Source organism: Rhinatrema bivittatum, chromosome 2 (assembly GCF_901001135.1).
Source record: "Rhinatrema bivittatum chromosome 2, aRhiBiv1.1, whole genome shotgun sequence".
NCBI classification, from domain to species: Eukaryota; Metazoa; Chordata; class Amphibia; order Gymnophiona; family Rhinatrematidae; genus Rhinatrema; species Rhinatrema bivittatum.
The window spans coordinates 346,449,939-346,474,579 of NC_042616.1; the positions used below are offsets into that span (position 1 = coordinate 346,449,939).

General features: G+C 44.4%; 1 protein-coding gene across 1 annotated transcript in view; it reads right to left on the reverse strand.

The window, feature by feature from the left end:
* The window catches only part of MOCOS (molybdenum cofactor sulfurase), a 728,537-nt gene extending 706,361 nt beyond the window's left edge, over window positions 1-22,176 (reverse strand). The window contains exon 1 of the mRNA XM_029589863.1: window positions 21,977-22,176. Within this exon, the coding sequence (XP_029445723.1) occupies window positions 21,977-22,127 (151 nt within the window). The 5' untranslated portion in view covers window positions 22,128-22,176. The remainder of the gene's footprint in view (window positions 1-21,976) is intronic.
* Between the last annotated feature and the right edge of the window lie 2,465 nt (window positions 22,177-24,641).

The window sequence follows — 24,641 nt, forward strand, 5'->3', positions numbered from 1 at the left end:
ACCAACATTGCGTTGTTGGGTCTTCCGAAGCGTGCAGGTCTTGAGGAGGGCCTGTCTTCCCAGTCATAACTCCAGCCTTGCTCCCGTCCAGCCCATGCTCGGACATGCCACGCCTCCCACGGCACCTCTTCAGAGTTCCTCTGGGGTTGAGCTGTGGCCCAAGGACACACATCTCCCAGGAAGTGGGATTGCTCTCCTAGCGCTCCACAACATATATATATAATATATATTCATATACATGGCTACTGTGTTGTCTGTTTGTATCAGAACAGTCTTGTGGGAAAGGCAGTCCTTGAACGCATGCAGTGCATAATGTATAGCTCGAAGCTCTAGGAAATTTATCTGAAATGTAGCTTCGAGTTTTGTCCAAGTACGTTGAATTTGTAGATGACTAATGTGTGCTCCCCACTCGAAGGTGGATGCATCTGTAGTTAATGTCACTTGCGTAAAAGGTTGTTGGAAGGGTAGGCCTGCGAGCAAGTTGTCCATGTTTGTCCACCATAGGAGTGAGGACCGTAGTTGTTGAGTTATTTGAACTGGTTAAGACAGTGGTTGAATGGCTTGTATCCACTACCTTCTGAATGTCCATTGAGTGACTCTCATGGCTAATCTGGCCATAGGAGTGACGTGAACCGTGGAGGCCATGTGACCCAGAAGAGTGAGGCATTGATGAGCCGATATTTGTGCGTGCACGAAGAGAGCTTGCTAATGAGGCTAGTGTCTGTGCGCTGTTTTTTGGAAGGAAAGTTTTTGATGTTATGGTGTTTAATTCTGCTCCGATGAATTGTAACAGGTGAGATGGTGTGAAGTGGGATTTATGATAGTTGATGAGGAATCCCAACGAATGGAGTAGAGTTATTGTGAGCTTGAGAGAGTTGAGAGCTCCTTGTTTTGTTTGACTTCTTATGAGCCAATCGTCCAGGTAAGGAAACACGTGGACTCCCTCCTTGTGCAAGTGGGCGGCTGCTACTGCCAGACACTTTGTGAACACCCGAGGTGCTGAGGCAAGAACGAATGGTAGCACCCTGTACTGGAAATGTCGACTTCCTACTAGAAATCGTAGATACTTGCTATGAGGTGGGAATATTGGAATGTGAGCGAAAGCATCCTGACGATCCAGAGAACAGAGCTAATCTCCTTTTTGAAGTAGAGGAGGCATGGTGCCTAATGACACCATCCTGAATTTTTCTTTTTTTCAGGTATTTGTTGAGTTACCGAAGGTCCAATATGGGACGTAGGCCTCCTGTTTTCTTTGGAATGAGGAAATAACGGGAGTAGAATCCTCTGCCCTGCTGAAGCTGGGGAACTGGTTCCATGGCCATGGCTCTCAGGAGGGTGGATAATTCTTTTTTAAAAATGTGGCTTGATTGTTTACTGTCCAAGACAAAGTGGGTGGAGTATCGTTTGGTACAGTGAGAAAGTCCAGGTGGTACCCTTGAGATGTTGTGGAAAGTACCCAATGGTCTGTGGTGATGTGTGACCAATTGTGTTGGAAGTAAGTGATCCGACCTCCTACTGGCAAACGTGGGGTCGGATTGGTAGACTGGCTTTTGTTCTCCGATAAAGTTTCAAAATCCCGAAGTTGACCCTGTTTGCGGAGGGGGTTGAGCTCTAGGTGCTCTGGTTGTCAGGTCTGTGATCTTTGAACTGGCGTAGATGACCTTCCTCGGGCAGGAGGTGGATAGTACTGCCGTGGCTATAATATGGCCATTTTGATTCTTTCCTTGGGAGTCTTCGTGATGATGTTTCAGACTCCTGAGGAGCCAAGGAAAGTTGTCTCAAGGTTTCCGAATGCTCCTTTAGCTGAGAAACTGCCTCTTTTACTTTATCTCCAAAGAGATTGTCCTCTGTGCCAGGGAGATCAGCAAGCTTCTCCTGTACGTCTGGTCTCAGGTCAGAGGCCTTGAGCCAGGCTTATCTACAGGTACTTATACCCGTGGCAGACATTCTCAATGAAGTCTCGAAGCTATCATAAGCTGCACGAACTTTGTGTTTCCCATCTTCCATGCTCTTATGGATGATGGAAGTGAAGGAATCCTGGAATTGCTGGGGGAGAGATTCAGAGAGTTCTTGAATTTGTTTCCATAAATTACGCTGATATTGCGTCATATATAGTTGATAGGACGCAATTCTGGAAACTAACATGGACCCTTGAAACATTTTCCTGCCTATGGTATCCAAAAATCTGTTATTTTTTCCAGGAGGATTAGATGAATGAGGCTTTATTCTCTTTGACTTCTTTTGAACTGACTCAACTACTACCGATTGATGAGGTAGTTGAGTTTTTTGGAAGCCTGGGATGTGTTGGACTAGATATGTAGCATCCGTTCTTTTATTCACCGGTGAAATGTTGCAGATATGCTTTCATAGCCTGTGTTGCAAGTCAGTCAGGACTTTGTGAACTGGAATTGCCAGGACTTCTTTAGGAGGGTCCACACTTGTAACACTTCCAGAATTTTTTGTCTAGTGTCCTCTTCCGATTCAAGCTGAAAGGGGATGGTGTCAGCCATGTCCTTGATGAAGTTTGAGTAGGAAAAATCCTCTGGAGGGGATTTCCTTCTTTCCTCTGGAGGAGAAGGTTCTGAGAGGACTTCCCCTGAAGAAGAATCGGTGTTGGGATCCTCCCACATGTCTGGTGAATGTGGATGAGGAGGAGTTGATGGAATGGGAAGAGATGGCATCTATGGCATCGATGGTTTCTCCAATGGTTTCGACGGAAATAGTGGAGAAAACGATGGACGTGGGCCTGGGAGAGGTTCAGGCATCAGTACTTCCTTCACTATTTCTTCTTCCCTCGGTGTCTGCATTGGTACACCTGGTGATTTTACTGGGATGGCACCGATGAGTGTGTCCAATTTTGCTAAAATTGGCACGAAAAAGGACATATCTGGCATCGACATTGGTGTAGGTTGTGGAACCGGTGATGGAATTGGCGATGACATTGGAATAGGCACCGGTGACGGAAGTGGAACCGGTACCAGCGATGGTGCTGGCATCGATGGCGGAATCGTGCACGGTGCTGGCATCGGAGGCATGTCAAAGAGCGCATCTCTAACTGCCTGGCAGATGTAACCATCCAGTTCCGTCCGCATAGCTGGTGAAACCAGAGCAGTTATGGGAGGAGGCAGTGAAGGCGATTCCGGTATCTCCACAGGGCCCTGTGGAGGTACATTTCACGGCACCAATATTGGTGTGGATCGCCTAGGAGTGGAAGGACTCGATGGACATGGAGCGTCCTCCCTCCGAGGTTTCTTTGGCTCTGATTTGAGACCCATCGACGGAACTCCGGTCATCGGATCGATTTCAGGATCATGAGGCCTCCGATGCCGATGACGATGCTTCTGCCTGTGCTCGATGCCCTTTTTGATGACCGATGTAGATTTAATCAAATTTTGAAGGGGTCGGTGACAGCCGATCCCCTGCTTCATCCGGTCTACGCTTTTTAAGGATGACCTTTCTGATTGCTCCAGCCGGAGACGACTGTGTGGACGTTGATGTCGATGGCATTAATTGGGAGATGGAACAAATGCTCCATTTTCTCCACCCGCAGTCTTCTGCCTTTCAGTGTCATCTCAGCTCACTGCTGCTGGTGGCGCCCTCCCCTCCAAGGCTGCGGGCCTACTTTTCTTCTTCCACTGGGCAGAATGGGCTCCCCTGGCAGCTGCAGGCCTCCTGTTTTCTGCTGCCAGATGGGATGGGCATACCTGGTGGCCCCGGGCCTCCTCTTCTTCTGCCGCCGGATGGGCTCAACTGGAGGCTGCCAGCTTCCTTTTCTTCTGCCGCCAGACAGGATGAGTTTCCCCGGTGGCCGTGGGCCTCCTTCATTTCATTTTCATTTATTAAAATGTATTTATCACCTAACACTGATGGCCTGAGTGATGTACAAAATAAAACATTCACAGAACATAACATGTAACATGGATCTAGATATTTGGCCCAGTCCATCTTAAGCCTTGGACAGCAAGGAATCCTGATCTTGGTGGAGGTCTCTGGAAAGGTGTATAACTAGCCAGGCCCAGGAGGGAAATGGAGGCCCAGGGGAGAGAAGGAAGCCTAGAGAAAGAGAATACTGCTGAACTGTTAGTTATAACACTATGTTTGTTTCATTCAATTGTGAAGCATAGTAGAGATACTTTTGTTTGTTTCTTATCACTAATAATGATATCTATTAAAGATTTTTCCCAGAGTCCAGCCTGGCTATCCTAGGACTGCTCACAGTGCCACAGGCCCATCCATAACCAGGACCCATAGACTGCACTATAGACAATGCCATGCTGTGCACAAAAGAAGGAGCCATGGGCTGCACCATAGATGGAGCCCTGTTCATGACTACACCTCTTTCTTTTCTCTGTGTTAATGATGGGCCCCTGCAGCACCTGATCTCTAAGGCTCTATACTAGTTTGCCCTGAGGATGAGGCCCTGCATGTGTGCCTTCTTTTGTGCCTCTTGCTCCAAAGGCTTCTATGCCTTTCTTAATCCTGAGCCCGAGTTGGATCTGGGAACTAGCGCCTCTGGTTGGGGAGCTTAAACTGTGAAGCAAGAAGACTGAGGTGAGGAACTCCAGCTCTGCTCAACATGGGTGAGAGTCTGAGGATGTCCCTCTTCAAGAGAAGGAATGGCTCCGAAGGTTGGTGCAGCTTAATACATCCATCGACCAAGATGCAGACCTTGAAGACACTTATGTTGATTTTCCAAAAGTTCTTTTCTTTTCTTTTTTTAGTAGTACTAAAAAATACTTTTGAGGGGCAGCAATTATATTAAAAAAAAATAGTCTGTAGCAAGGCAGAAGGAAAATTGTGGATAATGCAAAATCAAAAGAGCGAGGGTTATACATCTGTGTGGTTGCTCAGACAAAAATCATCTAGGGGACTCATGAGGCAGTGTCCATCCATGATCAGTAAAGTTTTACTGATTTCTGAGATGGGTTCAATTGGCAACTTTGGATGATGTCATTCCTACTTGTTAATGGAGAACTTTAGATCAATTGAAGAGCTGTCCTAAAGTTACTTAAATATACTGCTGAATATCCTGGCTAAGGTAGCTGGATAAGTTTATCCAGCTAACTTTCTTATTGACTGAATATTGGCTTCTGGGGCTGCAAATTTTGTGTTAAGAGAAAGAAAAAGGTCCATATTCAGACACAGACCGGATTGCAAAGTTTGCTGGATAAATTTATCCAGCTATCTTTGGAGACATATTCATAAGCTCAGCCTCACTACTGAATATAACCTGCTATCTTATAGTTAGCTGGCAAACTATAGCCGGCTAACATTAGGACAACTCTATGGCCCAACTAGACTTAGGCCTGGATTTTCAAAGGTCGCAGTCCTTAGAAAATCCGGCAGTAATGGGGGGCGAAGTGAGGGGGTGGGCCTGCGAAAGCCAGCAGCAATCGCACCTCCACGGTGCGATAGCTGCCGGCTTTTGCATCCAATAGTGCTACCGTGAAAGGTCGTGCTATTGGGCACGCTAGTGGCAGCGAAAAGGGTCCTTTTCGCCATCAGCGGTGTCTTCGCAGCGTCCATCCTGGTGCCGCCCCGACTCCTCCCCTTCTGGTGCGGACGCCGCCCAGAACCCACCCCAATTTAGCTATCGCACGCGAAAAGTCCCTTCTCGCATGCGATCCACATAGAAAATGACCCCCTTAGCCAGCTAAGTCATCTGCCTAACTCTGAATACTGGAGGTAGCCAGTTAAAATAGCTGGCTAATTCATCTCCTCCCAGTACGTCCCCAGAATGTCCCTAACTTATCTGGCTAACTTCTAGTACCCTAACTTATTAGCCAGCTAAAATGTAGCTTGGTATGTGGATAAATATTCATTTAGCCAGCTAGCCAAATAAATGCTTTTTAATATGGATTACAAAGTTTCTGGCATCAGTTCTTCCTAATATGCTCCATTTATTTATTTATAAACACATTTCTATACAGAAAACTATATTTACTGGTTGGAGAATTGCTTTTCTCCACCAAATTAAATATTCTTACAGGAAAATAAACACATACTCTCATAATTGAATAGCACCTGTTAATCTATGTGGTTATTTCATTAAAAATTTACTATTTTTAGCCTGCATGAATTCATGCATCTCACTTTCTGTTAATTAGGCTTTCTTCCCTACAGGAATCAGAATAAGCAGCAAGGATTGTCTCTCCTGGTCAGCAGTAAGAGGATTCATAAACATGGTTATTTTAAAAACAAAAAAAGATGGACTACAAAATTGTGGATGAAACAAATTACAATTTTCCAAAAGAAATTATATTAATCCTAGATGTTGAATGTGAAATCACAAAAATGGTCAGGTTTCTTACTGAATATCATAGTAGGATTGACTCCAAGGCTAATTGTATTTGTTTGATGTTTGTTCAGCAGAGTACAGAGAAAAACTACCATATGGAGAGCACAGGAATAGTTCTTGAATATTTATTTGTAGCTGGCCAGTGGCCAGTAAGCTAGCGGTTAGAGCAGTAGAAAACCAGGGTTCAAATCCCACTCTTGTGGCTAAGTTTAGTCACTTTACTCTCTGTTGCCTTACATACAAAATTAGATTATGAAGATAGAAAAACACAATGTAATACACTTTGAAGTTCTGAAAAGCAGAATATAAAAAAATAAATATTAACAATTGTTCACTTATTTACCACAGCTCTGACTGATGAAAGGACACATGACTGAATATTGTGATTCCCCTCACTAATTGTCAATTCTCCACGAGTCATAAGTAGGGCTTCTGATCCTACTGCTTATATATTGCAAATGTACTGTAGGTGCTTATTTTTCAAGGCAGTTGGGTGTATTTGGAGGGTAATGAAAGTAGGTGTTTATTGGTGTTTTCACATTGCGAACAATACCTTTAGGGAGATGTTTAGGTTGATGTAATTTTATATTTAAAAATCAACATACACAGGCCTATCACAAATTAGAAACAAAATAAGGGTGAGGACTGGGCATCAGGAGGGACGGGCTAACCATGTGTGTGGGGGGGGGGGGGGGGGAGGAAGGAGGGTCTTGAGGAGAGGTGAGAATCTGCTGAGGAGTGGCTGTCTGTGGCTAAGGAAGATTGGCAGTGTGTTTATGTGGCTGGGGAGTGGTAGAGGGTGGCAGTGTGTCACTAGGAGGTGTGGTGGTGGTGGGGGGGGGGGGAGTGTGTGGTTAAGGGGCTAAGGAGCAAAAGGATCCCACCTCCCTACCCTTGCACTCTCCCTTCTGCTTCCCCTTCCTCATTATAATGCTTCCTCCCCCTCCCCTTCTCCTTTTATGTTCTCCCCTTTCCCCACTTCATTCCCTCCTCCTCCTTGCACTCACTGCTCCCGTAATCCCCCTTTCCTCACTTGATCCTCCTTTGGCTGCTTTCTTCTTGTGCATTATTCATGCTTTCCAGTTATTTTAATGTCTTTATCATACTCCATCTTCTCTACTTTATCTCCTCTCCTCTAGGATATTGATATGGTCCTGATGTCTCCTTTCTTAGAGCATTGCATCATGTTGGTGGAGGAGGAGATGGTGCAAGTTAACTTCTGGTAGTGGCACAGATAATACAAAAGTAAGTGCCACTGGTACTAGTAGAACCTGGGGTGGCACAAGGCAATCTGTTGCCTGAGGCGAGGGATGAGAAGACACCCTTCCCCCACTTCCCTTCCCTCAAGGCACGGTATAAGTGAAATCATCAAGAAAGGAAAGGGTTGACTTTTGTAGTCTGGCCTTTTAGGGGATTTCAAATGCTGTGCAAGGGGGAAAGAGGTCAGAGTTCCCAGAGGGTGGCAGGGGTAATGTTTCTAGGAAGCTGGCAACCTTGCCACTCTTCCAGGAACCCTAAGATCTGCTTACTACCTTTTTCCCCAACATTTTGCCCTGGAGAAGTGGGGGATGGGTGAATGGTGGCACACACTCTCTAGGTTATTGCAAGGGCATTAGATACACTAGACAAACTTTACAGCCCTGTGCCCGTGCCCCCCCCCCCCCTCAGCTCTCATCGCACACAGTTAAAAATCTGCATTTATAATAATCAGTTTTACATGAAAAATGATATTGAGAGAACAGTCTTCTGAGGTAAAAACATCACAAAATATCAGAATCCTGTAAAAAACACACTAGGAATGCATATGCTATTAGGCATATAGTAATGCATGTTGGGAATGGGCTCTATCCTCAGAAAGCTCAGTGTAAACTGAATTACAGTTACAATATTTATGAACTCCCATACTAAAAGAGCACTTTCTGCCAGTCCTCAAACAGTAACAACCTTAACTATGAAAAGGCAACATTGCAAATTATACGCCCAGGCCCTAAACACCAATACACCTCCTATTTGGAAAACAGATCAAGCCAGCTTGCTATAGATTCCTACACAGAAACTGCATACTATCAGAATATCTCAACTCAGTCATACATGCAGACCATGGATAGACCCTCACCAAATAAAGAATAAAGACCATAAAGTATAAACTGAAATGAACTGGAAACCTCTCAAACCAGACTGTATGCAGAGCAACAATGGAAAAATAGAAATACCATTCCTCAAAACAATAAAATCAAAGAATATAAAACATCATTCATAATAGTAAAAACATACTAATAAAAAGAATATTTCAAAAAAATAGATGAATAGAATAACAGCCTCCTCCCTCTAGTTTCCTCCACAAAGAGGAACTGCTGGGTGGATCAGGAGTTGGTCCTGAAGATTGAAGAAGTGACCTGGGAAACCACAGTCTGTGCAGAGCCTAGGAGGTGCAATCCGGGAGGGTAAATGCTTAAGAATACTGAGGAGCCTATGCTTATGGCCCCCAAGGAGTGATATGGCGCCGGCCGTCCATTGCTCCTACCATGTGACAGGGACCGGCCAATGGCACTGATAGCCCCTGTCACATGGTAAGAGCAAAGGGCCATCGGCGCCATTTTGATTAGTGGCAGCTGACAGCCCGAGCACGGGAGAACGCTCCCGGGATCCCCGCTGGGTGGGGGGATACTAACAAACTCATTTTAAAGAGTCGGCTGTATTTTTTGGTTATCGGCTCGGGCGCAGCCGATAAAAAAAACCCGATCGGACCGCAAGAAAAAAATTTCACGATGTGAATCGGAACCGGAATCAGAACTGATTCTGGTTCCGTTTCACATCTCTAGAAGCAACTGCCACTCTGTGCAGACCACCCTCAAGTCCTCTGTTAATGGCAGCAATTGCCACTCCATGCAGGTTACCCCCATTCTGTTAGAGTAGTAACTGCCACACTCTGCAGGACGTCCTCAAGCTTTATGTTAATGGTAGTAACTAAACATAAGGTTCAATATATTTATAAATGATCTGGAAAGAAATACGACGAGTGAGATAATCAAATTTGCAGATCACACAAAATTGTTCAGAGTAGTTAAATCACAAGCAGATTGTGATAAATTGCAGGAAGACCTTGTGAGACTGGAAAATTGGGCATCCAAATGGCAGATGAAATTTAATGTGGATAAGTGCAAGGTGATGCATATAGGGAAAAATAACCCATGCTATAATTACACGATGTTGGGTTCCATATTAGGTGCTACAACCCAAGAAAGAGATCTAGGTGTCATAGTGGATAACACATTGAAATCGTCGGTTCAGTGTGCTGCGGCAGTCAAAAAAGCAAACAGAATGTTGGGAATTATTAGAAAAGGAATGATGAATAAAACGGAAATGTCATAATGCCTCTGTATCGCTCCATGGTGAGACCGCACCTTGAATACTGTGTACAATTCTGGTCGCCGCATCTCAAAAAAGATATAATTGCGATGGAGAAGGTACAGAGAAGGGCTACCAAAATGATAAGGGGAATGGAACAACTCCCCTATGAGGAAAGACTAAAGAGGTTAGGACTTTTCAGCTTGGAGAAGAGACGACTGAGGGGGGATATGATAGAGGTGTTTAAAATCATGAGAGGTCTAGAACGGGTAGATGTGAATCGATTATTTACTCTTTCGGATAGTAGAAAGACTAGGGGACACTCCATGAAGTTAGCATGGGGCACATTTAAAACTAATCGGAGAAAGTTCTTTTTTACTCAACGCACAATTAAACTCTGGAATTTGTTGCCAGAGAATGTGGTTCGTGCAGTTAGTATAGCTGTGTTTAAAAAAGGATTGGAGAGGTCACGTGATGTGGATAGACTAGGCAAGACGTGTCTTGCTTGGCTCTGGACGCCGCACCGTCTCTACCCTCAAAAAGAACTAGAATCCCAGTACAAACGAGCTTTAAAAGCCTTGGTGGGGCTGCGCCTATGTCGATCGTGAGTTTCATGCAGAAAACTTCTCCAACAAAGCCGATTCGGGGGAGTCGGAAGGAAAAAGAGAAAAGCAAACCAGGGCCGGAAAAAATGGCGTCCGCGACGGTGCTGCAAAAAGCCCCACAAATGCCGAATGGAAAGGGAAATGACCAGCTCCTAGATGAAATAAAGGATATAATTCACAAGGCTCTGGATGAAAAATTAGCGGGAATTGGATCGCAGCTGGAGGAAGTAAAAGCAGCATTAATGGAGCTGGGCCCGCGGGTAGATCACGTGGAAGGGAGGATCTCCACTTTGGAAGATGATAATTATAACCAAGCTTCCAAGCTACAGGAGCTGGAGAAAACTGTATTAGAGCAGTCAAATAAGATAGATGATCTCGAGAACTGTGCTCGGCGCTCGAATTTACGATTTATAGGATTCCCTGAAAATCTGGACGAAAACCAGCTCGGACGCATGCTGGAAACATGGCTGCCGGAGGCACTCTCACTCCCAGACCTTCAGGGCGCCATCTCAATCGAGCGGGCACATCGCCTGGGGCCCAAACGACAATCGGATGTGAGACCCCGAATTGTAATCGCTAAACTGCTTAACTTCGCGCACAAAGCGCGTATAGCTCAGGCTGCACGGAGTATCCCAGAAATTCTTTACCAGTCACATAAAATCCGAATTGTGCAGGATTACTCAACCAGGGTGGCGGCCCTCCGGAAGGCATTTACTCCATCCTGCTCTCTACTATTTAATAAAAAAATTAAGTTTGCACTCGGTTACCCAGCGAAATTACGAATTTGGCATGATGGACAAATTAAAATGTTTGAAGATCCGGCCGCGGCTAAGGCCTTCATTGATTCTCATTACAGTGGCTGACAGTTGGCGAGAGGAGCCCTGATACGGGCATGGCACAGCTGGATGAAGACCGGGAAAAAAAATTTATTATTTGACTTTGAAGAAACTTGATAAGTGAACCGCGTTTATTTCAATTGTTAAATTGTTGGGTATTAGTTAATTTATGGAATATATGGTTATTGATAAGACGGGGGAAAAGGGAGGGGGGGGGCGCGGTGTCCAACCGCATACTACACGTGTCCTCTCTCCAAAGGAGATACAGACTATAAGGGTATAATGTTGGGGACTGGGGATTTAGGGGGTTGGGGAGCTCAATTGGGACGGCACAGGATACGGATAGTTACATCGGGTAGGGGAACGGGACACAAAGGGGGGGAAGGGAATGGTCACCTGGACATGAGAGTTCCGCAGGGTAGGGAACCAGGAGATAGGCGGGATAGCACAAGGGATTTTCAGAGAGTACAGGCGAGTGCTTGTACCTACACTGGAAGCACTGGGATTCAGGGGGTTAGGTTAGGCTGGGAGCCTAGCCCCTCGTTCAAAATAGGTATGTACAACGGTTTTTATACCTATACCTGTCAGGATGATGGGGGGTAAATACCGAGTGATTTCCTGGAATGTTAACGGGCTTGGATCACCCATTAAAAGGAAAATAATTCTCCAATACTTGCATCGTCTGAAAGCCAATATTGCCTGCCTACAAGAAACACATTTGTCAGAGGCAGAGAGTGTAAAGCTCAGTAGGGAATGGGTTTCAGAGTGTTTTTTTTCCCAGGCAAAAGAGAAAAAGGGAGGTGTGGCGATTCTGGTAAACAAGAATACTCCGCTCACTGTGACCCAAGAATTACATGATGATGAAGGGAGATATATCCTTATAATTGGGACCATTGCGGGTAAGGCCTTCACACTATGTAATGTTTATGCCCCTAATGTACCGGATCCGAACTTTTTCATCAATTTAATTACTATACTACACACCAAGGTACAGGGTGACTTGATACTGGCGGGAGACATGAATAGTGTAATGGATAGCCACCTTGATAAATCTCAGACTCCGCCAGGCTATCGCACGCTGGGGAATATAGGCATGGTCAATTCTGTAAATGCCTGGGGCTATTAGATCCATGGCGAGTTTTGCACCCAGAGGAACGTGATTATACGCATGTCTCCAAGGCTCATGGCACCTTATCAAGAATAGACTATGTACTGATAGCGGAACACATGTTTTCCAGAGTAGAACATGCTGAGATTGGGGTTATTGCAGTGGCGGACCATGCCCCTACTTGGGTGGACATCTGGTTCACCGTGGATAGAACCAAACGTAAATCATGGCGGCTCCCAGGGCACTTGGTTAATGATAGTGTCTTTCAAAGCTATCTTCGGGATAAATGGGAAAATTATGCTGCACATAACCAGGAGCATACTCAGGACCCCATCCTATTCTGGGAGGCTAGTAAGGTAGTGCTCAGGGGGGAGATCATAGCTTATGCTATCAATAAGAGTAAAAAAATGAATGAGGCTATTCTCCTAATGGAAGCACATCTTCAACAGGCAAAAAAAGATCTAGCGGAGAAGCCCACAGCTGCGCACAGAGAGGTATATAGGAATTGCTTGCATGCACTCAATGCCCAACTACATCTGAGAGCTCAAAAAATGATGGCCGCTTCAGAGCATCATTTTTACAGATTTGGCAATAAATCCAGCAAGCTTTTAGCGAGGCTTGTAGCTATCAAACGGAAAAAAGCATATGTTACGGGACTCCGAGCGGGTTCTGGTACAGTGGTTACCTCATCCCCTGAGATTTTGGAAACTTTCAGGTCATTTTATGAACACCTCTACACAGAGGACCGGACAGGGGGGGAATTGGAGGAGGCAAGTTTCTTTCAGGACCTGGCGTTGCCCAAACTTTCTGCTTCCCAGCAGGAGTCCTTAGTTAAGCCTATTACTGAGCCAGAGATTAGAGGGGTCATTAGGACTGGGAAAGGGCACAAATCCCCGGGCCCAGACGGTTTCCCAGTGGAATACTACAAAATTCTGCAGAACCAGGTTGCAGGGTCATTAACTGCATTCTATAACCAAGCTTGGCAAAATGGGGCTTTTCCTCCAAATTTTAACAAAGCCTTTATCACTGTCCTGCCAAAGCCCGGTAAGGACCCTCTTATGGCTGCCTCTTACAGACCCATCTCGCTTTTAAATTATGATTTAAAAATATTTGCGAGAATTCTGGCTTTACGTTTGAATGGGGTTCTACCAACCATAATATCACATTCCCAAGTGGGATTTGTTGGAGGCCGCAATGCCGGGGCCCATGTGATTCGCTTGCTTTCAGCTATTGAAACCTCACACAGGCAAAAACTGCAGACAATGGTCATAGGATTTGACTCTGAAAAGGCCTTTGATAGGGTCTCCTCGGGCTATATGTTTTCAGTATTGTCGCGCTTTGGTTTCCCCTCCAAACTTCTCGCAGCTGTGGCGCTTCTTTATAATCATCCTACCTCTCATATCTCAGCGAATGACACTCTTTCAGGGGAAATTGTAATTCAACGTGGAGTGAGGCAAGGTTGCCCTCTTTCCCCAATACTTTATATACTTGCTTTAGATCCATTACTGCGCAAATTGCTACAGGCTCCAGAGCTGCGAGGTGTGAGCTTTAAAGGGCAGGAATTTAGAGTAGCTGCCTTCGCGGATGATATGCTGGTTGTATTAAGCAATCCGGTTGAAGCGCTACCCCATGTTTTAAGGTTGCAAAGAGAATACGGGGTCTTCGACGGCTTAAAAATAAATGTAGACAAATCAGAGGCATTGGATGTCCTGGGTGTCTTACGCGATATGTGGCCTGGCCCCTTTCCTCTGCGATGGGTGGACAAATCTTTGAAATATCTGGGAATCCACATACCTGCTGACCCAGGGAAATTATATGCATTAAATGTTATACCATTAAAGCTTAAGTATATTAACAAGCTGCGCTTATGGCAGAATCTTCCCCTTTCTCTGTCAGGAAAGATTTTACTGGTCAAAATGATGGAAATATCGAAGTGGCTCTATTTATTTGCTATGTTACCAATTTGGTTAAAGAAAACGGATACTCAAGATATGCGGCGAGCTCTGAGTCAATTTTTATGGCGGGGGAAGCGAGCGCGTATTCCCTTAGCTATACTTATGAGATCGCGACTAATGGGGGGCTTAGGCTGCCCGGATCTCAGAACGTACAATTATGCCAGCCTGCTTAGAAATATAAGGGATTGGGTGGTTAACACGCAGCACTGTTCACCGACTGAGCACTATAATAATTGGGTTTCTCCACTAACTATAAGTGCTGCGGTCCAGTCCTCAGCTGCCTCATTGCCCAGTGCTATTGTATCTAGTGTAATTATTCGCCCTTTCAGGCAAATGTGGCGTAGGTTGTGTCAACTACTAGATCTTGATCCGGAGCGCACGGTCTGTCTTCCTATAAGGGGAAGCCCGTTGTTCTTACCGGGTACGCAATATGCACCCTTCCTTCAATGGGCGCAAAGGGGTTTAGTGAATGTTTCCCAATTGTTAAAGTTGTCTACTCCGTCAATAACCCTTGTTAGTTTTCAGGAACTGCAGGATAGGTATGGTCTGCCCCATGCTGACTTTTATTGCTACCTGCAATTACGGCACTTCATCAATGGACAGCTACTTACAAGCCCCAGTTTTACTTTATCTCAGAAATTACTGCCTCTGCTGCTGGGTCAGGATGGCAAGCGTACTCGTTGCGCTCAATATTATGGCGCGTTGATATCCCTCCTTTATCTGGCGCCCAACGATTAGACCCTAAATAAATGGAACAGACATCTACCGGACAGACTTACCAATCAGGACCTTATTCAGAGCCTACGGATTATTCCGAAGATAGTGGAGAATGTGATTCTGAGGGACAAACTCTACCAATTCTACTTCCAGGCTTACTATACACAGCAAGTTGCTTTTCACATGGGGAGGGTATCCACGAACCTCTGTGTGAAATGTCAGCACCCTGCCCCACACTTCTACCATGCGATATGGGCCTGTGCCAAGGTCCAGGCTTTTTGGCTGTATCTTCAGCGGTTTTTGCGTACCTTATGGGGTCTCTGCTTTCTTTTGGATCCAAAGATCTGGCTCTTTGGCTTAATCGCAGAAACGGAATACAAAATGGACTGTTTTCAAATGGCTTTCTTTCATAAAGTATTACTGTTGGCAAAAGTGACTATCTTGGCACAATGGATGGAACCTGCCCCGCAATATATATCCATATGGGAAAACAAACTTTCTGGGTTACTCCACATGGAATATCGGACGGTGAAACAAAGACCATTAAAATACCGGAAGTGGACTATACGTATCTGGAAGGACCATGTCCACCATTTACCACAAGCAGTGTGTGAACTTTTACCGAAATTGGAAGAAGTGGAATCTACTGAACACACTGGGAGGACATGAACTTTTTGAACTTTTTGCGTTCACTGGGTTTGCTTTCATAAATGCCTGGGGAGTCAGGTCTGGGAGGCTCACGGTTTCCTTTACATGAATGTTGCATGGTTGCCATATTCTGCTCTCGGTGCATCTCACTATCTCAATATATCTCTATCTCTTAATATACTTGATAGTCCGGGGTGACTACAATGGGAAGGAAGGGGGGGGGGGGAAGGTGAACACGGGGTGGGAAGGGGGGTATGATGTCTATTGGTTTGGGGTGTTTCATAGAGAGAGGGTAGGGGTATAGATAGATAGATTGATGTATAGAAAACAAAAATATCGTTAACCAGGCTCCACATATACACAGAGACCAGGAGAAATGGGACCTGTATGTGCTGAACAGATGTTTCTGAAGAAAGCGTTTCTAATTAAGTAGACAAAGCTACTGTTTGTATACAATACCTCATTTGTATTCGGACACTGTCATATTTTATGTTCTGATTTGTCGGTTACAATTATGATGTTACGTGGTCACTAAGGTTAACAATAAAGATATTTCCAACAAAAAAAAAAAAAAAGGATTGGATAAGTTCTTGGAGGAGAAGTCCATTACCTGCTATTAAGTTCACTTAGAGAATAGCCACTGCCATTAGCAATGGTTACATGGAATAGACTTAGTTTTTGGGTACTTGCCAGGTTCTTATGGCCTGGATTGGCCACTGTTGGAAACAGGATGCTGGGCTTGATGGACCCTTGGTCTGACCCAGTATGGCATTTTCTTATGTTCTTATGTTCTTATGTAAACCCCCTATCCAATCCCCCGGCCACTCTTTTTCTATCTCTGTGTCAAACCCTACCCCCAACCCTGCCTCTTGATTAAAAAATCTCTGCCTCAGAATGCCAGAAGGCTAGGATTCCCACCCCACATCACCTCTTTAATGAAAATAATTGCTCTGGTGGTCTCCATCCCTGGACCCTCACACCTTTAAAACATGTGCTGGCGATCCAGTGGGGCCTAGAGTATCCCCTAGGTTCCAGGCCCGGGCAGTGGCCACTTCTTGAATGGCACTGCCCAGCCATTAACCCGATCACAAGGGATGGTCCTGTCCTCTTGGCACCCTGTGGCTGGGGTTTTTGAGACAAGCGGTGGGGTTGGGGGCTGGAGAATGGGACTTGCTGCAGGCATTAAAATGTTTTTTGGGGTTTTTTTTTAACAATGGACCCCCTGCAATTGCAGTCGAGGGAGTGGGACAGGAGGTCTATGCAGACTATCAGAGCTTTCCACTAGTTTTGGAAGAAGGGATGCTATCCAGGCCCTCAGTCCCTTTAAGCAATGGTGGCCCTTCATTCCCGGGATCACCATCATGTGTTGCTTGGGTGTCCTTTCACTGCTGCTGTATTTTTCCCCGTGGGAAAATACCACAGGCCATGATAATTTCACACAGGGAAAAATACTTTATGATTTTTTTTAAGCTGCAGGGTGATTCACCATGGCTTAGTGAATGACCCCTTATGTTTGAAGAGAACCTTGAGATGAATGTGATGTGATCTACCTTACAGAAGACATAGGAGGGGAAGTAATTTTGGTATTTTCACTAGTAGCCTTATCGTACAGATTTGAGGGAAGAACGTGTTGTGATTGTTTTTGCTGTTGCTGACACTGTACAGCCCTGCTGCGAAAACCTGTGATCCCTAATTATATTGGCACTTTTAAGTATTTTTGTAAACTCTGACTGCTGAGAGAAACCCCAGAATTTATAATAAAAGTTGTATAGTTTGAAGATATATTTGGAGCAAATCCCTCCCTTATCTGAGCTGGGCAGTGCTTAATTCACTGGATTAAGGATAAAGATAGAACTGTGTGGCAGAAGCAGGGTTGCCAATTGGCTCCAGATTTTCAGATCAGATTGATCCAGTCCTGGGTTTTCTCCCCTGCAAGCATGTACTTATAGTCATTCTTTTCTTAGGGAATGCAATACGGAAATCAAAATATGTCCCAGCATGCAATGGGGTAACATCAGGACTGAATCAACCTCTCCTGAAAATCTGGAACCAGTTGGCAACTCCATTGCAGCGAGGAACATCTATAGCGAAGGTTTTCCCTATTTCACAGGTAAAACACAACCAATACCTCTGAGGCTGCCCCACTACATCAGCTGGTCAACCGTTATTGTGGTTCAACCCAGATAGGGATTGGTGTTTAGCTCCCAAACAGGCATCAGAATGTCATTATTTTTTTACGCCCCATCAAGGGATTACATATGGAACAAAAGAAATAATGGTGCCAGCCTTGGTCTGCTTGTGCCATTTGAAATGGTGGCAGGACAGGAGCAACTGGGGATTGCTCCTGCTCAATTACATTTTAAATAGATTATAAAGACTTCAAAAGGTAAGAGGTTGTGGGTGAGGCTGGGATTATTAGGGAAGGGCTTTGGAGGTTTTTTTTTTCTTGAGGCAGCAGGGCAGGGGCCAGAGAATTCTTATTTTTCATTTCTTTTGTATAGTTCCTTTTTGCGTTTTTTAATATTGTCAAATGATTGACGTAAAATGAACCAAAAGCAAAGAAGAAAAAAAACAAACCATAATGAACCAAAAATTGACTGAGCTCATCCCTAACCCTGTCAAGCTATTTTTAGTAGAAAAGGTAAATATACAGAAAATCAATATAAAAATGCACTGATATTTCTGATTGTATAATGATAATGATACAAAAACTGGATAATCAAAATTAGACTGTATACCTGTGTTCTGATTAGTGTGTATACGGACCCTTGGCCCGAGGTGTGAGTTGATACAGCCTGTGGAGAGGAGCCCCCAGGTCTGCACCATCAGGAGGCAAGGTGTTGGAGTGTAGGGAAGCTCTGTGCACAGTCGAGGGGAGAACCCCGGAGACCAGGAGATGACCCCCGTAGGGTAGCAGTCTGTAGTAGGCACTTGGAGAGACTGAAGAGAGAGGGCGCCAAGCAGATCACGGAATGATGGACGCCCAAACAGCCAAGCAAGATATTCTCCAATGGTGCACCCCGAGGGGCGGAGCCACAGCACAGTGGGCGTAGAAGGAGAGTGTAGGCGAACCCCCCGGGGCGGAGAGCCCGAGCCCAAGTCCAGTAGCTCACGTCGACAGGTACCTGGAGATCAGAGGGTAGCTGGCTGAGTAATGGAGAAACAGGCCCGTGGAGCAGGACAGCAGTCAACTGTAGAATCACAAGGAGAAAGCCCTGAAGAGTGGGGAAGCTCAGGGTGGTCTTGGAGTAGTTGAGCGCGGTCCGGGGAGCGGGAAGGTGTGAACAGTCTTTGAAGGATACAGCGCAACCCCTAGGAGCAAGGAAGGCCAGCTGAGAACTCACAAGTCGCTGCAGTAGTTCCCAAGGAGAGCCGAGGTAGAGCAGGAAGCCAGATGGAACCCGAGGCGCGGGGCCAGCCCGAGGAGCAGGGTAGGCCAGGGAACAGGTTCCCTTAGAGCGCACACTGACCCCCGAGGAGCAGGTGCTAGACAGGGTCGACGATACATGCAGGAGCGGCGTCTCAGGAACAAGGCAGGCATAGGACTCATACGGAACTTGGTCCAAGTTGGCTTCCTGGGGGCAAAGCAGGAGTTTAAATACCGGAGTCCGATCACATCATCAACAGGGGATGCCCCTGAGGTTCCTGCCGAAGTGGCTTCAAAGGTGGGACTTGTGACGCACGCGCGCACGCACCTAGGAGGACCCAACATCAGAGCCGGAAGTAATGGCATCCATGCCTCTGCGAGGAGGCCCGCGGAACACAGCGATGCAGAGAGGCCCGTGCAGCGAGGAGACCCGGGGAGGGTAGGAAAGCAGAACAAGCTGCGAGTACGCGTGGTCTCAGCCGTCTACAACCGACAGGCATAACAACCTGTACCTTCTATGCAGTGCATTTTCATACCAGTGTCTTGTATACTGACTTTTTGTACTATTTTTATGATCTAGATTACCCATTGGTCAGCGATGACAGTTTCTTTTTCTCATAAATGAGGAGATCCTTGCAACCAACTGAATTAATTATGTGCTATTTCACCTGTGGAACATAACTTAGTCTACTGCACTATGATCCAGCTTAGGATATAAGATCTGCTTTAAAATGCGGTTAACTTCTACCTGCTAAATATTCTTAGGTCCATTTTGAATAAGCCGGAAAACAGGAAAGTTATCTGGGAACAATTACGCAGATAACTTCAACCGGATATTCAGCAGAACTTATCAGGATAAGTGTTCTGATGAATAAACCCATATAAATTATTTGTCTGACCAGACTTCCCTGGCTAATTTATATCAGCATTGCTCAAGAAGCATGATACCACTCCCTGGCAATGCCCTCCACTTGGCCTCTTTACTTAGGTAAATTCTGTGCAGACAACAGATTGCTCGGACAAAATTTAGCCAGGGAGTTGAAGGAAATATTCCATTCTTGGGTTTTGTCCATCTTAAAGTTAGCCAGACAAACCCCTTCAATATCAACCTCTTCATTTTAAGTCCCCCTAAAAGAAAAGTCAGAGGAAGCAGCAAAAGATGTCATAGAGCAAATAAAATACAATTATCAAAAAAACCCGTGTAGATGAACACCAATGTGATATAAATAACAGATTCATCTTATAATCATATGAGATGTAAATTATGATTGACCATCAAAACAAAGACACTGTTTACACTCATTAGCAGAGTGCTGGACCGCGTCTATGGATTATAATCATTGGTCATCGCTGAATATTTCTTTTTGTAAATTACATTCAGCTTATTCACAATGAATAAGCATGAGATAAATCTGCATGCTTTGGAAGCCTGGTATATGAAAATGTACCTCATGCATATTTATTACGGATATCCTGAAAATCTGACTGGCTGTTGGGGTCCTGAGGACAGCTTTGGGAAGCTGTGTGGTACACAGTGACACATGCCTGTGCTTTCAAACTTTTACTAATAAACCAGGAAAACTAGGAAAAGTAAACCATTAACTCTGACTGCTTTGACACATTGATCATTTTTTTTAATGCAGCTTGTTCATTAGTTTTTTTTCACTGTTATAAACACTTTTAGTGCTCTATTTTTATCCTAAATGCAAAAGAGGCTGAGAATGCTGTTTCTGTGTGTCCCCCTAGTAACTCTGATGTTTGGAGTTCTCGCAACAGTAAAGTTTCAGGACAGGTCGGGGAGGGGGAGATGAGGTTTCTGAGTGAGGTGGGGTGTCTTCGGATGCACAAACATGCATATGCACAGACACGCATTGCTGTTTACACTCATTAGCAGAGTGCTGACGGTCTATAGCTGGACCGCGTCTATGGATTTCAATCATTGGTCATCGCTGAATATTTCTTGTAATTTAACCATAATGAACCAATATAAAAATGCACTGATATTTCTGATCTTATGATAATGATACAAAAAACGGATATTCAAAATTAGACTGTATGCCTGTTGCCTGTACCTTCTATGCATGCATTTTCATATCAGTGTCTTGTATACTGATTTTTTGTACTACTTTTATGATCTAGATTACCCATTGGTCAGCAATGATAGTTTATGTGACTATCAAACCAATGATAGTTTATGTGACTATCAGCACTTATAAATGAGTGCTGATGGTCTATAGCTGGACTGCATCTATGGATTATAATCATTGGTCATCACTGAATATTTCTTGCAATTTACAAAAAGAAATATTCAGTGATGACCAATGATTATAATCCTCTGCTAATAAGTGTAAACAGCAATGCGTGTCTGTGCACATGCATGCGTGTGCATCCGAAGACACCCCACCTGACTCAGAAACCTCATCACCCCCTCCCTGACCTGTCCTGAAAACTTAGTGTTGTGAAAACTCCAAACACCAAAGTTACTAGGGGGACAAGCAGAAACAGCAATCTCAGCCTCTTTTGCATTTAGGATAAAAATAGAGCACTAAAAGTGTTTATAACAGTGAAAAAAATCAAATGTACAAGCTGCATTAAAAAAAAAAAAAAGATCAATGTGTCAAAGCAGTCAGAGTTAATGGTTTACTTTTCCTAGTTTTCCTGGTTTAATAGTAAAAGTTTGAAAGCACAGGCATGTGTCACTGTGTACCACACAGCTTCCCAAAGCTGTCCTCAGGACCCCAACAGCCAGTCAGATTTTCAGGATATCCGTAATACATATACATGAGGTACATTTCCATATACCAGGCTTCCAAAGCATGCAGATTTATCCCATGCTTATTCGTTGTGAATATCCTGAAAAGCTGAATGGCTGGTGGTCCGCAGAACAGGTTCAGAAAGTCCTAGTTTATGATGAAACTTTGTTAGCACGTCTCTGTTGCTCTTTATCACTATTGTCAAGAATAAAGGAAACACATTTTGTTTTCGTGTACACATTTTCTTAAGATAAATCTTGTGGGAATGTTGTGGCAGTTTTAGCATTGTCACTGCAAATTATCTATGAGCTCTGACAGGTTTGCACTGTGTTTGCAATTACCTTTAAGTCTGCTGAACTCCTTCTCCCTGATTTCTTTAATCTTGCCTCCGTAGCCATAACCAAGTGTAGGGCAGAGGGTCTGAAAGTACTTAAAAGAAAGCAAATCTTCCCAGTTCCTGTAGCCGTCTCTTTTTGTATGGTGATTCTCCATGTCAGAAATCCTCACTGGTGTCTGAACAGCTGACTAGTAAACTTCAGTTGTAGAATATATACACAACACTGGCCCTGTCTGAGCAGGAAGAGCATTATTTTATGGGTGGAGATGGAAGCTGATAGGCTGGAGCTACTAACTTGACTGCATTCCAGTATTATAGGAAAACTGTGCAACAGATCTGATTTCTTTGATTGTAGAAGTAAGCTCCAGGTCATAAGAAACAGGAAATCCATTTAGTTCTTTTACTCCAGTTTGAAAACTTTTCACATTGAGCAATTCACACAGTCATTTGCAAATGAAGAAATAAAAAATAAAAAAAAGAAGAAATCAGGAGTGAACCACCTGTTCTTTATGACACAAAGCCAAAGGTGTTAAAGCTGACACAGTTTTTCCACTTGCTCAATCAGCATAAGCAAGGAAAGAAGCAACATTTGATCATTATTGGGAGACAGTAGCTGAGCCACCCAACCTGAAAAATAATAATGGTCTTGCATTTCTTTCACAAATAGGATAAAGTATTTCAGTTGTGACATACAATAAGTAGAAAGTAGAAGACTGATGCAAAGGCTCTGTGGGACATGCTTTAGTATCAGTGTAGATTTTGGAGAACATGGCCAGAGATGTTGCTAGGTACCCAAAATATCTAGGACATGAGCCCATAAGCCCTCCTATGCCCTCCTCCTCCTGAGATTTTGATAATTAATCTTGATCAGTAATTTGCCCTCCCCTCAAGAATGATCCTATAAAAACACACAGGGCCAGATTTTCTAACCTACGCACGGGTGTAAATTTGTGCGCACAACCCGGCATGCACAAATCTACGCCCGATTTTAAAACATGTGCGCAGCCACACGCATGTTATAAAATCCAGGTTTGGCGCGCGCAAGGAGGTGCACACTTCTGCACCTTGCGCGTACCGAACCCTAGGGGAGCCCCGATGGCTTGCCCGTTCCCTCCGAGGCTGCTCCGAAATCAGAGGGATCTTTCCTTTCACCCCCCCCCCCCACACCTTCCCCTCTCTTCCCCTATCTAACCCGCCCCCCAGCCCTACCTAAATCCCAGCCCTACCTTTATTATTTAAGTTGCGCCTGCCTCTGGGCAGATGTAGGTTGTGTGGGCCGGCCAAGTGCCGGCACGCAATTCCCCAGACTAGCAGGCCTTCGGAGGCCTCTGGCCATGCCCCCACCCCGCCCGGGACCGCCTACGCCCCACCCTTTTTTCAAGCCCTGGGACATACGTGTGTCCTGGGGCTTGCGCACGTCGCCGAGCCTATACAAAATAGGCTCGGCACGCGCAGGAGTGGGTTTTCGGGGTTACGTGCGTAATATACACACATAACCCTTTGAAAATCTGCCCCATAATAGGGCATCACACAAATGATATTTGTTTTACATTCCTGTACAGCTGTTTCTAGAAATTAGAAAATTCTAAGTAAAAAAAGAAACCCTTGGCCAGTTTCAACCATTTAGTAAAACTACCACTAAAATTATTCGAAAGCATCAATCAATAAAAATTCTTCTATATAGGAGTGAAGTCTGGGGTCTATACAGGTTAGGACAGCATCCCATTACAAAACCTGCACGTCAAGTTCCACAATCCATACATTCACAGAAACTCAACAAAGGGTGAAGAGCAGAACAAGGACATTTCCCCTTACCACTCACCACTTAAAAATAATAATCAAATTCTGGTGTCACCACAGTAACAGCAACACAAACTCCAAAATTTTGCAAATATTGCACCAGGCCCTAAAATATCAATACACTTTTTATTAGGAAAACAAAACAAGTCAGGCTGCTATAAATCCATACACATAAACTACAAGGTAGCAGAATACGTCATCTTAGTCACACATGCAAAATACACACAAACTCTCATCTGTACAGAATAAAGAGATGATAAAGTAGAAATACAAATGTGTACACAAAAACTGAACTGGAAACAGCAGAAACCAGACTCTTTATGCAGTGCAACAAAAGAAATACAGAAACATTCCTCATAAAATATCAGACAATAAAATCAAGCAATATAAAACACCAATCATAATAGTAAAACTATGCTATTAAAAATAATACATATTTCAAAACAGCTCATGGATAGAACAACATCAATAATTAAAAACTCATTAAGATTTTTTAAAATTTACCAAACACTAATTAAATATTTCAGAACAGCAGACACAGCAAATAACACCCAATAATTAAAACATATGTATAAAAATCCCCTGCTATTCATATATGGGAACTTTTGATCCAATCACCCTGAGATGTCTTGGATTAGTAGGTTGGGGTGCACAAGAGGTGTAGCCTAGTAGTTAGAGCAATGGATTATGAACCAGGTGACCAGGGTTTAAGTCCTGCTGTCGCTCCTTGTGACTTTGGGCAAATCACTTTACCCTCCATTGTCTCAGGTACAAACTTAGGCCTAGATTTATCAAAATGCGGTAAGTACCGCATGCGATAGCAAAAGGGGTGTGGTTTATGCTAATGTAGTATTTATTGCATTTTGCGA